The sequence below is a fragment of the Pinus tabuliformis genome, chromosome 6 (genome assembly GCF_031772625.1).
Source record: "Pinus tabuliformis cultivar Carrire ecotype Pingquan chromosome 6, CPIR1, whole genome shotgun sequence".
NCBI lineage: Eukaryota > Viridiplantae > Streptophyta > Pinopsida > Pinales > Pinaceae > Pinus > Pinus tabuliformis.
The window spans coordinates 1893588472-1893600975 of NC_142292.1; the positions used below are offsets into that span (position 1 = coordinate 1893588472).

Genomic DNA, 12504 nt, shown 5'->3' on the forward strand with positions numbered 1-12504 from the left:
CTCTCGAGGTAAATGATGTTTTGGACATTCATCCCAAACCATGAGACCTATGTAAAAACTGAAGGATATTTTTCTTCTTTGATCTATTATAGACAACAACCTCTCTCACTTTTGTCAAATTCATCTTTTCTTGCTCAGAAACATCATTTTAATAAAACCTATCCCAATGTGTGGAACAGGGGATTTGTAGAAATGAAGGGAAATGAAGGGGATGAGGGGCTTCTAAATTCTTGATAAGATTTTGGGAAGTAGGGAGGGATGATAGGAAGTAGGGCAAAGTGGAATTTCAAGGATTGAGTGAGAGGAAGGGGTCCAAAAGGGCAAAACACAGGCCTAACCTAGAAAAGTGTCAAATTGTAGCAAAAGGATAGGGTTTGTGGGAAAATGTTGATTGAGGGATATCAATGATGGGAAGTGTTTAATAAGGTATATTAAATATAGGGTTAGGTGTATGAGGATCAGGATACAATTTTTGTTGATTATTTGACCACCTAAGAAAAAGTACCTTCAAAACCCTAAGAGAGGGAAATGAACCTTACCTAAGCACAACTGAAGCACAAACAAGGTGTAAAATGACCCATGGGAACCTGAAATAATGATGACAACTCTTTGAATGCTAGTACATTCAGTCGAATGGTGACATGGACCAATACATGGAAAACTTTGGAAGGAGTGAAAACAATCCTAGACCTAATACATAGTGACCAAATTTTACTTGAAGACTCATTGAAATGACAAAAATTTGACTTTGATACCCCAAGACCACTTTATAAGAGCATATTTGATTACTAGTGGAAGGCTGCAAATATTGACACTAATAGTTAGCACCAGTTTCTTCCAAAGAGTTCTCCAGAAATGCCCTACAAACTTTGTATCTCTATCAAACACAATACTTACAGGCAATCCATGTAATCTTACAATCTTTGAAAAAAATAGATTAGCAATATGTGTTGCATCACTAGTCTTCTTACATGCAAAGAAATGTGCCATCTTGGAAAATCTATCTACCACAACATAAATGGAATCATTCCCCCTTTGAGTTTTAGGTAACCCCAAAACAAAATCATGCTAACTGCATCCCATGGTTGGTTTGGTATTGGCAATGGCTGGTACAATCCTGTATTCTAACTTCTCCCTTTATCATGCTGACATATCCTACACTTCTCAACAAATTTGTTAACATCATTCTGCATCATTGGCCAATAGTGGAAATCATTTACCTCAGAAAAGGTTTTGTCTTGTCCAAAGTGACTAGATAATCCTCCACTATGTTTCTCCTTTATTATGTTTTCCCTCATAGAACATTTGGGAATGCACAACTTGTTGCCTTTAAACAATAAACCTCCTTGGATAAGATAATATAACCACTAACTTCTATTATGAACTAATGGATTTTGTATTGTAGTATAAATATCTTTTAAATTTACATCATCTTATACATTTCAACCATTTCTTCAAATCCTACAACACAAAATTTTAATTCTTGCACAATAAAATTTACCCTGCTTAAAGCATCAACAACTTTGTTCAACTTACCACTTGTGTGTTTTATCACAAAAGTAAAGCTCTGCAAAAACTCTACCCACTTGGCATGTTTTTGGTTCAATTTTGGTTGGTTGTTTATGAACTATAATGCATGATTGTGAGAATACAATATAAACTCCTTTGGTAGCAAATAATGTCTCCATTTTTTTAAGGCTTGTACAATAGAATAAAATTATTTATCATAAGAAGAATTCTTCTTCTTAGCTTCATATAATTTCTCATTGAAGTATGCTATTGGTCTCTGTTCTTGCTCAAAACTGCTCCAATTGCAACTCCACTAGCATTTGTTTCAACTTGAAATACCTTTTCAAAATCAGGTAAAGCTAAAACTAGTTTCTCTGTGATTTTCCTCTTTAGCAACTTAAAATTCCCATTTGTTGCTTCTGTCCACTCAAATATATTCCTTAGAATAGGCCAGTTCCAAATTTCTTGGACTTTCTCTGGATCCATTTTCAACCCTTCTTTAGAAACTACAAATCCAAAGTAAATTAATTCTTCTTTCATGAAACTACATTTCTTCAGATTTATCAGTAGTTTCTCTTTGTGCAGAGTTCTTAAAACCAATTGAAGATGCTCTAGATGTTCTTCTTTACTTCTACTAAAAACTAGAATATCATCAAGATAAACAATAACAAACTTTCCTGCATATTCCTTCAAGACTTCATTCATTAATCTCATGAACGTTCTAGGTGCATTAGTGAGTCCAAAAGGCATCATCGACCACTCATACAACCCACAGTTTGTTTTAAATGTAGTCTTCCATTCATCTCCTTCTCTAATTCTTATTTGATGATATCCACTCTTCAGATCTATTTTAGTGAAATAATTTGACCCACTCAAACAATCCATCAAATCATGCATGCATGGTAAAGGAAACCTATACCTGATAGTGATCTTGTTTATGGCTTTGGAATCTATATACATATGCCATTCACCTCCTTTCTTTGGACTGAGTACTATTGGTACATCACATGGACTAAGACTCTCTCTGATTAGTCCCTTATCCATCAATTCTTGTACTTGTTTTCCAACTTCTACATTCTCTTGAGGAGTTAATCTGTATTCTGCATTGTTTGGCAAACTTGCTTCTGGTATTAGATCAATATGATGAATACTACTCCTAATTGGTGGCAATGCATTTGGCAACTCATCCACAATAATATGAGAAAAATCATTCAACAGAGTTTTCACTTCTTTCGGTAAATCATCTAAGTTTGTGGAAGTCAAAATTACCTTAGGTCTCCCTATGACAGCAAAATGCATTTCTTCACCGTTTTTAACCTCTTGCAACAACTCCTTTCCACTCATTAGCATAACACTATTTCCAAGTGCTCCTTTGTCAACTTTATCCTTCAATGGTAGCATTGTATGTTTATTTCTATCCTTCTCCATAGTATAAGTATTTTTCCTCCCATCATGAATATATTTCTGATCAAACTTCCAAGGTCTTCCCAGCAATACATGGCATACATCCATTGGCATTACCTCACACAATATCACATCTTTATAAGTACCAATCTGTATCTCTACCTTGCATTGTTCTATCACAATCATCTGATGTCCTTTTTGCAACCATGACACTTTGTAAGGAGTAGGGTGTATTGTCTTCACTAATCCTAGCTTGCCCACCATCTCTGTAGAAACAAGGTTATCAATGCTTCCACTGTCAGTTATCACTTTACAACATTTACCTTTGGATTTGCATGTAGTTCTAAAAAAACACTTCGTCTGAGCTGGTTCTCCAGTATCTTTCTCTACCTTAAGCAATACCCTTTTCTACAACAGGGATTCTCCTACTTTAGGGGATTCTTCCTTTTCTATAATTTGAGGTGTTTCTTGCTTTGCCTCAACCACATTCACATTCCTCTGACTTGTTGTTCTATTATGAGTACAATCCCATGATCTATGTCCCCATTCTCCACATCTGTAACATTGAATATCTCTTCTTCAACCTCTTCCTCTAGGTGCAAACCTTCCTCTATTAAAATCTACCCTTTGTGGTGGTCTACTACTTGAACTTCTTGCTTGATTCTGATGTTGTTGAAACCTTGGTTTGGTAGTTCCTCTACCTCTTACTGAACTTTTCCCTCTACTCCTCTGATTTTGTTTTCTCAACATCTTCTCTTCTGCCTTCAAACCTACTGGATAGGCATCTTCAATGGTCTTCAGACTCAACAAGCTGATCTCATCCTGTATGTCATATCCTAAGCCATTGATGTATCTGGCTACCTTCTCCATGCCATCCTCTGCATGTCCTGCTCTAATACTCAATATATAAAACTCTTCTGTATATTCTTTGACAGACATTCCTTTTTGCCTTAAATTTTGTAACTGTTTGAAAATATTTAACTGATAATATTTTAGCATAAATTTAACTTTCATTTTACTCACCATTTTGTCCCATTGTTTGATCTTGGACTCTTTTTTTCTTGTTCTAGATGTTTGTAGTTCATCCCGCCAAATAGTTGCATGACCCTTCAATCTGGTAACTGCAAATTTCACCTTCTTTTTATCATCAACCTCTTCATAGTTGAAATATTTGTCCAATGAACTGATCCAATCCATTAGCTCTTCTGCATTAAGACTCCCTTCGTACACAAGAATTTCCACCTTTGGTTTTCTACCCACTTTAGCCAACATCTTGATAACTTTGGTAGTTTCATTTTCCTCCTCTTCTTCTTCCTCAGAAGATTCTTTTGTAGCACTGGCAACTCCTTCATCGGGTGTTCTCCTCTAAGCAATCTCCATTGTGTCCATCCTTGTACGTAGACTCTGGATCTCCTCCAACATAACTACATTTGCTTCAGGTCTTCCTCAACCTATGCCAGCTCCCCTCCTCGGCAGCATGTTTACTACAATCAACTCAATCTTTGTGCTATGATACCAAAATGACTCAGGAGGTTGATCAAAATAAGATGGTAGTCTTAAAAATATACTATCAATGACTTTATAACCAATCAGATGCATTCAAGCGGATTTTGTACATGGCTTACTTTATCCTGAGGGTCCCACGTTTCCCCTAAACACGTCGGTCCCATGTTGACTTTCCCTTTTTAAACAGGTGCTTCACTCTACGCCGTTGATCTCCTCTCTCCAGATCTAATGGTCATCACTCACCCCGATCAACAAAACAATCCGATGACCCTCCACCATTGATCAAAACACACTTGATCCAACGGTTAATAGTGATATCAGACCAGCTACTTGCACAATGTTTAACTGCCCTTGCAGAGCCGATAAGGAATATAACTAATTGATCTATAAATGTTTGGGTCCGATTTTGAAGTTAAAGTTCGATCACTTTATGACCTGATATCCATTGGATATAAGAGGCCATCAAATCTATAGCTTGCAGGACTTCAACTGGCACACGGTTTAAAACGGCCTTAACTCCCATAGTTGACTGTGATCTAAGAGGTTGAATATGAGATCGATGGCTAGGAGCGAGTGTGGGACTTTAGCCACGATCAAGAAAATTCGTACTCTCCTACCCCCGCAGTTTCTAATCACCGCAAATCTAATAGATCTATTGATATGATGATCCAGATATATTCCTCCACCATTCTTCGTCTGTCATTAATACTAAATGACCACGATTAACACATAAACACTGATATTTACAATTAAAGTGTGAAAATAGGGAAAATACCCGGTTAAGTTTTATAATGCAAATACACAGAGGTAAACGAGAGTCTTCACCAAGATTAACACACAGTTGCACATTGAATCAATTTCTTAAATATAATAGTAGTTACGGAGTCTTGGCCCTCTTGGCTCAATTACAACAATTTATCTGACCTCTGTCTCAATCTCAAAACCCTATCTATCACTCAACTCTTGCCTCTCACTCAATTCTCAATCATCTCAGTTAATCCCTTTCCATTACATTTTCCTCTCTTTTATGAGTCAAATCCTATTCTAACTATACTAACAACTCGATCTCCATTTTAATCAATCTAACAATCAAATCTCTATTTTTAAGCTCTGTTGCACACCTATGCTAACAACTTTTCCTTAGTCTAAAATAAGACAATTTTCTAATTATTACAATAATGAAGTAAAGATCATTTTCGAGAGATCCAACCCTCTCTACCAAAACTGAATTTTGACCACTCAGGTCAATGAAATTCAACTCATTTAGCCACAACATGTGAACAAACCATCACATGGCGGACTAGGTCCAGATGCTTCTGCATCAAATATTTATAATCCCTTGTGTTTATTATATTCATTTTTTCATGAAAAAGGTCATTTCATCTATAAGTTAGACTACGCCATTAATATTAATAATCCCTTGGGTTTAAAATATTCATCACTTGGGTTTATTAATCTCTTGGGTTTATAATATTGATCTCATCTATTTATAATACTAATAATTCCTTGGGGTTATTAACGCCTTGGGTTTATAATATTAGTCCCTTGGGTTTATTAATTGATTGGGTTTTTAATATTAAACCCTTATGCTTAAAATGTTAATAATCTCTTGGGGTTATTAATGCCTTGGGTTTAACATATTAATCCTTTGGTTTTATTGATTCCTTAATTTTTTTAATATTAATCCCTTTGATTTATAATAACAATCGCTTAGGTTTATTATGATTCCATTGGGCTTATAATTCTTTAGGTCTATAATATCAATAATTTGTTGGATTTATCATATTATTGATAACATCAATAATATTATCTCGTAATAAATTTTAGAGGTAGATTCTAACTAGGAAAACTAAAGATAATAATAAAATTTTTTTACATGACTTGAATTCCTATCCTGCTCACAACGAAAGAAGTTTTCTCATTAGAAGACATTGATTTTGGGGTTAAACACCTGGAAAATGGCAAAGCTAAGGACATTGAAGGTTACCAGGCTGAAATCTGAAAAATTGGAGGTCTTGTCCTCATCCCCCACATCGACAAGCTTTTCAATCAAGCGATGAAGAAAGGGTTCCCTAAACCATGGACTTAGAGCCTCATTATCCCTATTTTTAAAAGTGAGGATACAAATAACCACTCTAATTATTGGACAATTATGATCAACCCTCTCTTAGCTAAGTTACATGGTATTATTTTGGAAAAGAAGTTGATCATATGGTTTGAAAGTGAAGGTAAGCGGGCTAAAGGCCAAGCAGGTTTTAGAAGGCAACACTCAACAAAGGAACACCTCGTTATGCTTAAGATCATTGTGGAGGAATGTCGCAATGATAAATCCAATCCCTTTTGTTGCTTTGTGGACTTTACAAAGGCTTTCGATACGGTTCCTAGAAAGAACCTATGGAATAGATTAGAAGTGCTAAATGTTCCTTTCAAGTTGAGTTGTTGCTATAAGGTTATACGAGAATGTAATTTCCAAGTTAAAGAGCAACGAGGCATGGTTGAAAGATATTAAGTTTAATATTGGAGTTAAACAAGGTTTCCCCCTCTCCCCTACCCTATTTTGCATTTACATCGACAAGCTAGAAGGTTGTTTAGAGGAAGCAGGCTATGCTGGCACGATTTTAGTTGGGATAGTCATCATCCTTCTTCTCTATGCTGACGGTATTGTTCTTCTCACAAGGTGCCCATCTAATCTTGATAAGCAGGTTAGACTTCTTAAGGATTTCTGCTCTACCATAGGTATGACTGTTAACACTAACAAAACAAAAGTTATGATTATCAAATCCAAGAAGGACACTTACGCTAATTTTATGTATGACAATAATAACTTGGAGGAAGTGCCTTCTTACAAGTACCTAGGAATTGGTATTCATCACAATCTCAACTGGAACTATAGCATTGAGAAAAAGATTAATGGGGGGTGGAAAGCCTATTTTGGTCTTGAAATTAATTGTAAAATGGAAAACCTCATAATGTGGGATAGAAAGAAGTTCCTCTTTGAAACTTTAGTCACTGCTGTTATCTTATATGGATGTGAGGTTTTGGGTTGCAGCATCTCTAGAGAATCCTAGAGAAATATTGATCAAATCCAGAAGCATTTTATAACATATAACTTCAAAATTAAAAGCAATACACCCTACCCTATTCTCCTTATAGAAGTGGGTCTTTCCCTTATCAAGAGCCTAGCTATGACTAGGCTTCTATTGTACAAGCACAAGCTCAATAACATAGGAGATCATAGACTTCCTAAGCTAGCTTTAAATTCCAGCCAAAACCACCTAAGGCTCAAACGAGGTTGGTATAAAGACGTCAGGGCCTGGTTAAACCATTGGGAGATCGACGAGAATGTTGCATTGCAAAACGTTAATAACATTAAAAATATTGTTACTTCTAAGTTCAAAGAAAAAATGTGGTGTGAAAAAGATTTAGGAGCTAAAAGAAAATTAAGATATTATAAGGAGGTCATCAACCCCACCCTAGAAAATCAAAAGTATATTCTGTTTTAACTAGCTCACAAAGGAAAATTAATATAGCCAAGATTAGAACAAACTCTCATGAGCTTCATAGTAAACGGGTCGTTGGGCAGTTCCTAAAACACCATGGATGGAAAGGATCTGCCATCTCAATGAAAATATGAACATCGAGGATGAAAATCACTTCCTCTTAGAGTGCCCCACGTACAACCACATTAGATCTCAGTTTCATAATCTTTGTTGCAATACTGACCTCGATAGCTTGTTATGATGTCAAAATTATAGTGAGCTCGGGAGGCTTCTCTCCAGCCATTTTGAGCATAGGAATAAAACCTTAAATCAAACTAAATAATTCATTTCTTTAGGTCCGATAGACCAATGTTTGGTCTTAGTGGACGTTAATCATCATCATCATCATCATAATAATAACAATTATTTTAAATTATTATTATAAATATTATTATTATCATTGTGTTTGTAAGATATTAATAATAATATTATTTTATACTATAAAATTTATTATTATATATTAATATTAATATTAAATCTATACTATAAATGCCTATCAATCTATATTAATCACATTTATTAATATAATTTTGACGATTTAAGATATTTTTAAATAAGATTTTTAAGAAATTTTGAAATTAATTTTGACGTTACACATTTAACTTTCTTTCATTCTCTCTAATTTCTTTCCTTATAAGACCAAGATCTGAGTTACAAGTGAGTTATAAGTGTTACTGAGAAATTATATATATAGATATATATATATAGAAAAAGAATTCTTTCTCTATATAAAATTAAGTTTTAAAAAATAATTATTTAATATAAAATTTTATACAATTTATTATTTTAAAAATATACAAAAATTAAAAAAATAAATATACATTATCATTTTACCATATGACATTATATCCATCAACATTCATCAATCATTTAACTTATATATCTCTACTAATTATTTTTTATAATGAGAAATCCAATTTACTCAAATATATACAACACCACACAAAAATATTTTTATAAATTACTTTTTAACTCATCTAACATATAAACATCCTTGATCAAACAACTCAAAATGTCTTTTGTGAAACAAGGATACCTACCCTTTCATCTTAACGACTTTAAGCTATATTTCATTACAAAAATTGAATTTGACATTTAAAAATAGAATCAATCTACTTTGATCAATCACACTCAAAGTGTATCTTAATATGTCATGTATATAAAGACAACATTGTACAAAGGAATTAATATATATATATAATTAATTAATTAATTTAGAATGATTGTAGGCGTTAAGATTTGATCTTCGACTTAGTCCAGATACCTCTAATAAATCACAAATTTCTATGATTAAATAAAATATTGAGATAGGTTGAAAAAGCATGATGTTGGAAGATGGTCATGTCATATGAAATCATTCGATTTTACACATGCAAAAATATTCCCCAAATCACGAAAATGAGTCCCAGCACATGTACATATTTTAGGTGATTGATTGGAATCTAAAATAACTATTTAACGCCTATTTAATTAGTCTCTACACAGCGATTTCCCAGCTCTGTATTCTTAAGTGGTGAAGCCGTCTAATTTCCCTTTATTAGTCCGGAGATAGCCGTTTACGGGGTCCGTTATTGTTACCGTTGGGTCTTCCGAAATCAATGACCAGCTGCCTTTCGCTTTTGAAAAAGTCTCAACGCGCTCTAACCACTATCACCAGTATTTTACTCAAACTACGGCCAACATCTAGAAGGCCGCGGCTTTATCGAACGACGCGTATTCATCCAACGGATAGTTTAACGGCAGCGCTGTCCAAATTCCATGCGAATTCATATACAGACACCCATCCTTACTTTGCTGCTAAGCAACGGCATGAACGAATCCTAAAGATCCACTGCAGGTATACACGTGTACGTTCGGATGAAATAGTCGGCAGCAATCCAACTCATCCAACCCGAGAAAGGCTGTTCATCGACGACAGGCTGTTGAGTGGGGACGCGGACAGGTCGAAATCGGTTAGAAGTGGCCTACATCCAGTGGTGGAGTGATTGAAGGGAATCCTCACCGTAGTTCTGGCACTACCTCTATATTATACCAAGCCCTCGCTTTACTGCTCCCTGCCTGATCTCTTTAGTTGTGTTTTCTCTTCCTGGGCAGCCTCTTGGTTTAAATTTTACAGGAACAGATCCAAAGAGTTTCTGTCACAACAGGAATTTATAGAATCCTTCGCCAATACCCACCAGCAGACAAGATGGGGCGATTTAGTGCATTTCTCTGCTTCGTTTTTGTTTTAGGATTGATGAACTCAGCCTCTCCCGCACCAGCACCTGCACCGTCGCCCAAGGCAGCAACGCCCAAGGCGTCGCCAGTTCAATCCCCGACAGCGCTAACTCCCGCTTCTCCTCCTACTGCAACTTCCCCAACTGTTTCTTCTCCAGCGTCCGCTCCTTCTTCTAAAATCGCCACCCCACCAACCTCAGCCACCTCTCCAGCAGCTCAAACTCCGGCATCTGGCCCCTCAGCTCAAGGCCCAGCCACCGCTTTGCCACCTAGCACCAGTAGTGGGCTTGTCTCTATCCCAAGCATGGAGAAGATGGATATAATTGGAATCGCCTTGCTTGGAGGAGTCGCCTTCATCTTTTAATCTGCATCCTGCATCTTTCTCTTCAGATTAGAAGAGATGATTATTTCTCTCTTTTCTATGATTCCACTCCGGGTTTCACGGAGTGGATGGCCGCCATATTCATTTGGGATTCTTTATTGTATGGTTATTTTTTATTGAAATAAGTATTCTTTATTTACTCCCGGTGTAATTTCTATCTACTATTCTTAACCAAAATTCAGATTGGGCGTACTGATCCAGCCAAATATGTGGAAAAAAATAATGTATGATCTCGAACAATCGATGTGAACATTTTTTGGTTTATATCATAAATATATTTTGGATAGTATGAATTGAGCATTATATTCGTAATATTACGTTAACATCACACAGATTTCCGAAGTTTTGCACCCTAACTCAAAGGATTAAAGGAATTTTGCGGAACCAGATGAAAGGAACTCGAAATTCATTTACGGAATTTTGGAGCTTGCTAAATCTTAAAATGTTCCCGCATCACGAAGAGTAACCAAACCCCGATAACCGCCCAAATAGTGTTGTTTGATAACATAAAAAAATAGGATGTTAATGGAAACCATGAAGGAAATGGCCCTGGCCCATGTGCACTGGATTCGTCGTGAAGGGAAGGAAATGGCCCATGTGGACTGGATTCGTGACAGAATTCTACCCAAAGATGCCGTCGTGTCAAGACGCAAAATCTGGATAGCGTTGTGGAAAAATTTAGTAACTTAACATGTTGAAGCAATTGACCTTAATTTTCAAACTTTTTTAAAGTTCGTTCCAAGAGACAAAATGATTAGGGAAAAAAAATAAAGCAAAAGGACACAGTGATTACGGGAGAAAAATCAAGCAAACCGAGAGCTGTAAAGCTTTAGATCGGGTAGCAAATTTTTATATAGTTTGGTTTGGTTAAAGAATACATCCTATATACATCATATCTAACATGGTGTGGCGGCGAACGAGACTTTTCGATAATATATATTTTTATTAAAAGTTAGGCTAGCTAGTAAGAGGGTGGAAATGATTCGTTTGGCCTTATTGGATTTAATTTTTAAATGGTTTATTTTTCCAAAGTTCTAAAAGGGGTAGGGTTGTTCTCTATCCTCTTGTAAGTTTCGGCAGGTTTAATAATTAGGAGCTTGTATTTTTTCTTTAGAGGCTAAAGGTTCAAATATAGGGTAGAGGCTAATATTTTCAAATATGGAGGAGAGACTAATATTTATAATTTTATAGACTTTAATATATGAGGGAGTGGAGTATTAGCTCAATGAAATATTACATTTAGAATTATATTAAAAATATGAATTTAAATAAAAATGATTTATATTTAAATTTATTTAATAATGTAATATAAAAATTATTTTTCCATATATATAATTAATATATATTATGTATATGATATTAAATTTTTTTAATAAAAAGAGTTATTAAAATATGTTAAGGAAAAATGCTATGTGTATATGTATGTAGCTGTGTGTATTATAAGAGTTTTAATTGAATTAAAAATAATAATATTTTTTTATATGGATATGCGAAATTTATATGTGATATAAATGATATTGTAAAAAAATAACATAGAAGCATCAAGAAGGATCAAATCAATCTCTCTACGTGTAAACATTTCCTCATATTTAACATTCCAAAAGAATTTTGTACATACAAAAATTTGATATCTCTCTGCACTGCACTTGATATAATATTAAAAACATGTATACTTTGCACCTACACATATTTGAACTTTATTTTCCCTTGATATATTATTTGAAAAATGTATTCCATGTAATTCTCCTTGTACATAGAGTTATATTCATTTATTTAGTCCTGCTTATTTATTGTTGCAAAAGAAGAAAAATGGAAATTTCCTAATAAAAGAGCTAATGTGAAAAATACTAGTGGATCGAAAGGGATTTTGGGCAAAAAAAAATATGAGGATAAAGTCCCTTGATATTAATTTAACAAGAGATTGTTCAAATTACCTTTTTGAACAAT

General features: G+C 34.7%; 1 protein-coding gene across 1 annotated transcript; it reads left to right on the forward strand.

Annotated features, from left to right (window-relative positions):
• Positions 1–9958: 9958 nt before the first annotated feature.
• Positions 9959–10821, forward strand: LOC149266739 (uncharacterized). The gene has a single exon (XM_089397317.1). It carries the CDS (start codon positions 10147–10149, stop codon positions 10537–10539), a length of 393 nt encoding a protein of 130 aa, XP_089253443.1. The 5' UTR covers positions 9959–10146; the 3' UTR covers positions 10540–10821.
• The last annotated feature ends 1683 nt before the right edge of the window (positions 10822–12504 follow it).

Coding starts and splice junctions, on each gene's coding strand:
- LOC149266739 (XM_089397317.1), top strand. CDS start 10,147: ATGGGGCGATTTAGTGCATTTCTCTGCTTCGTTTTTGTTTTAGGATTG.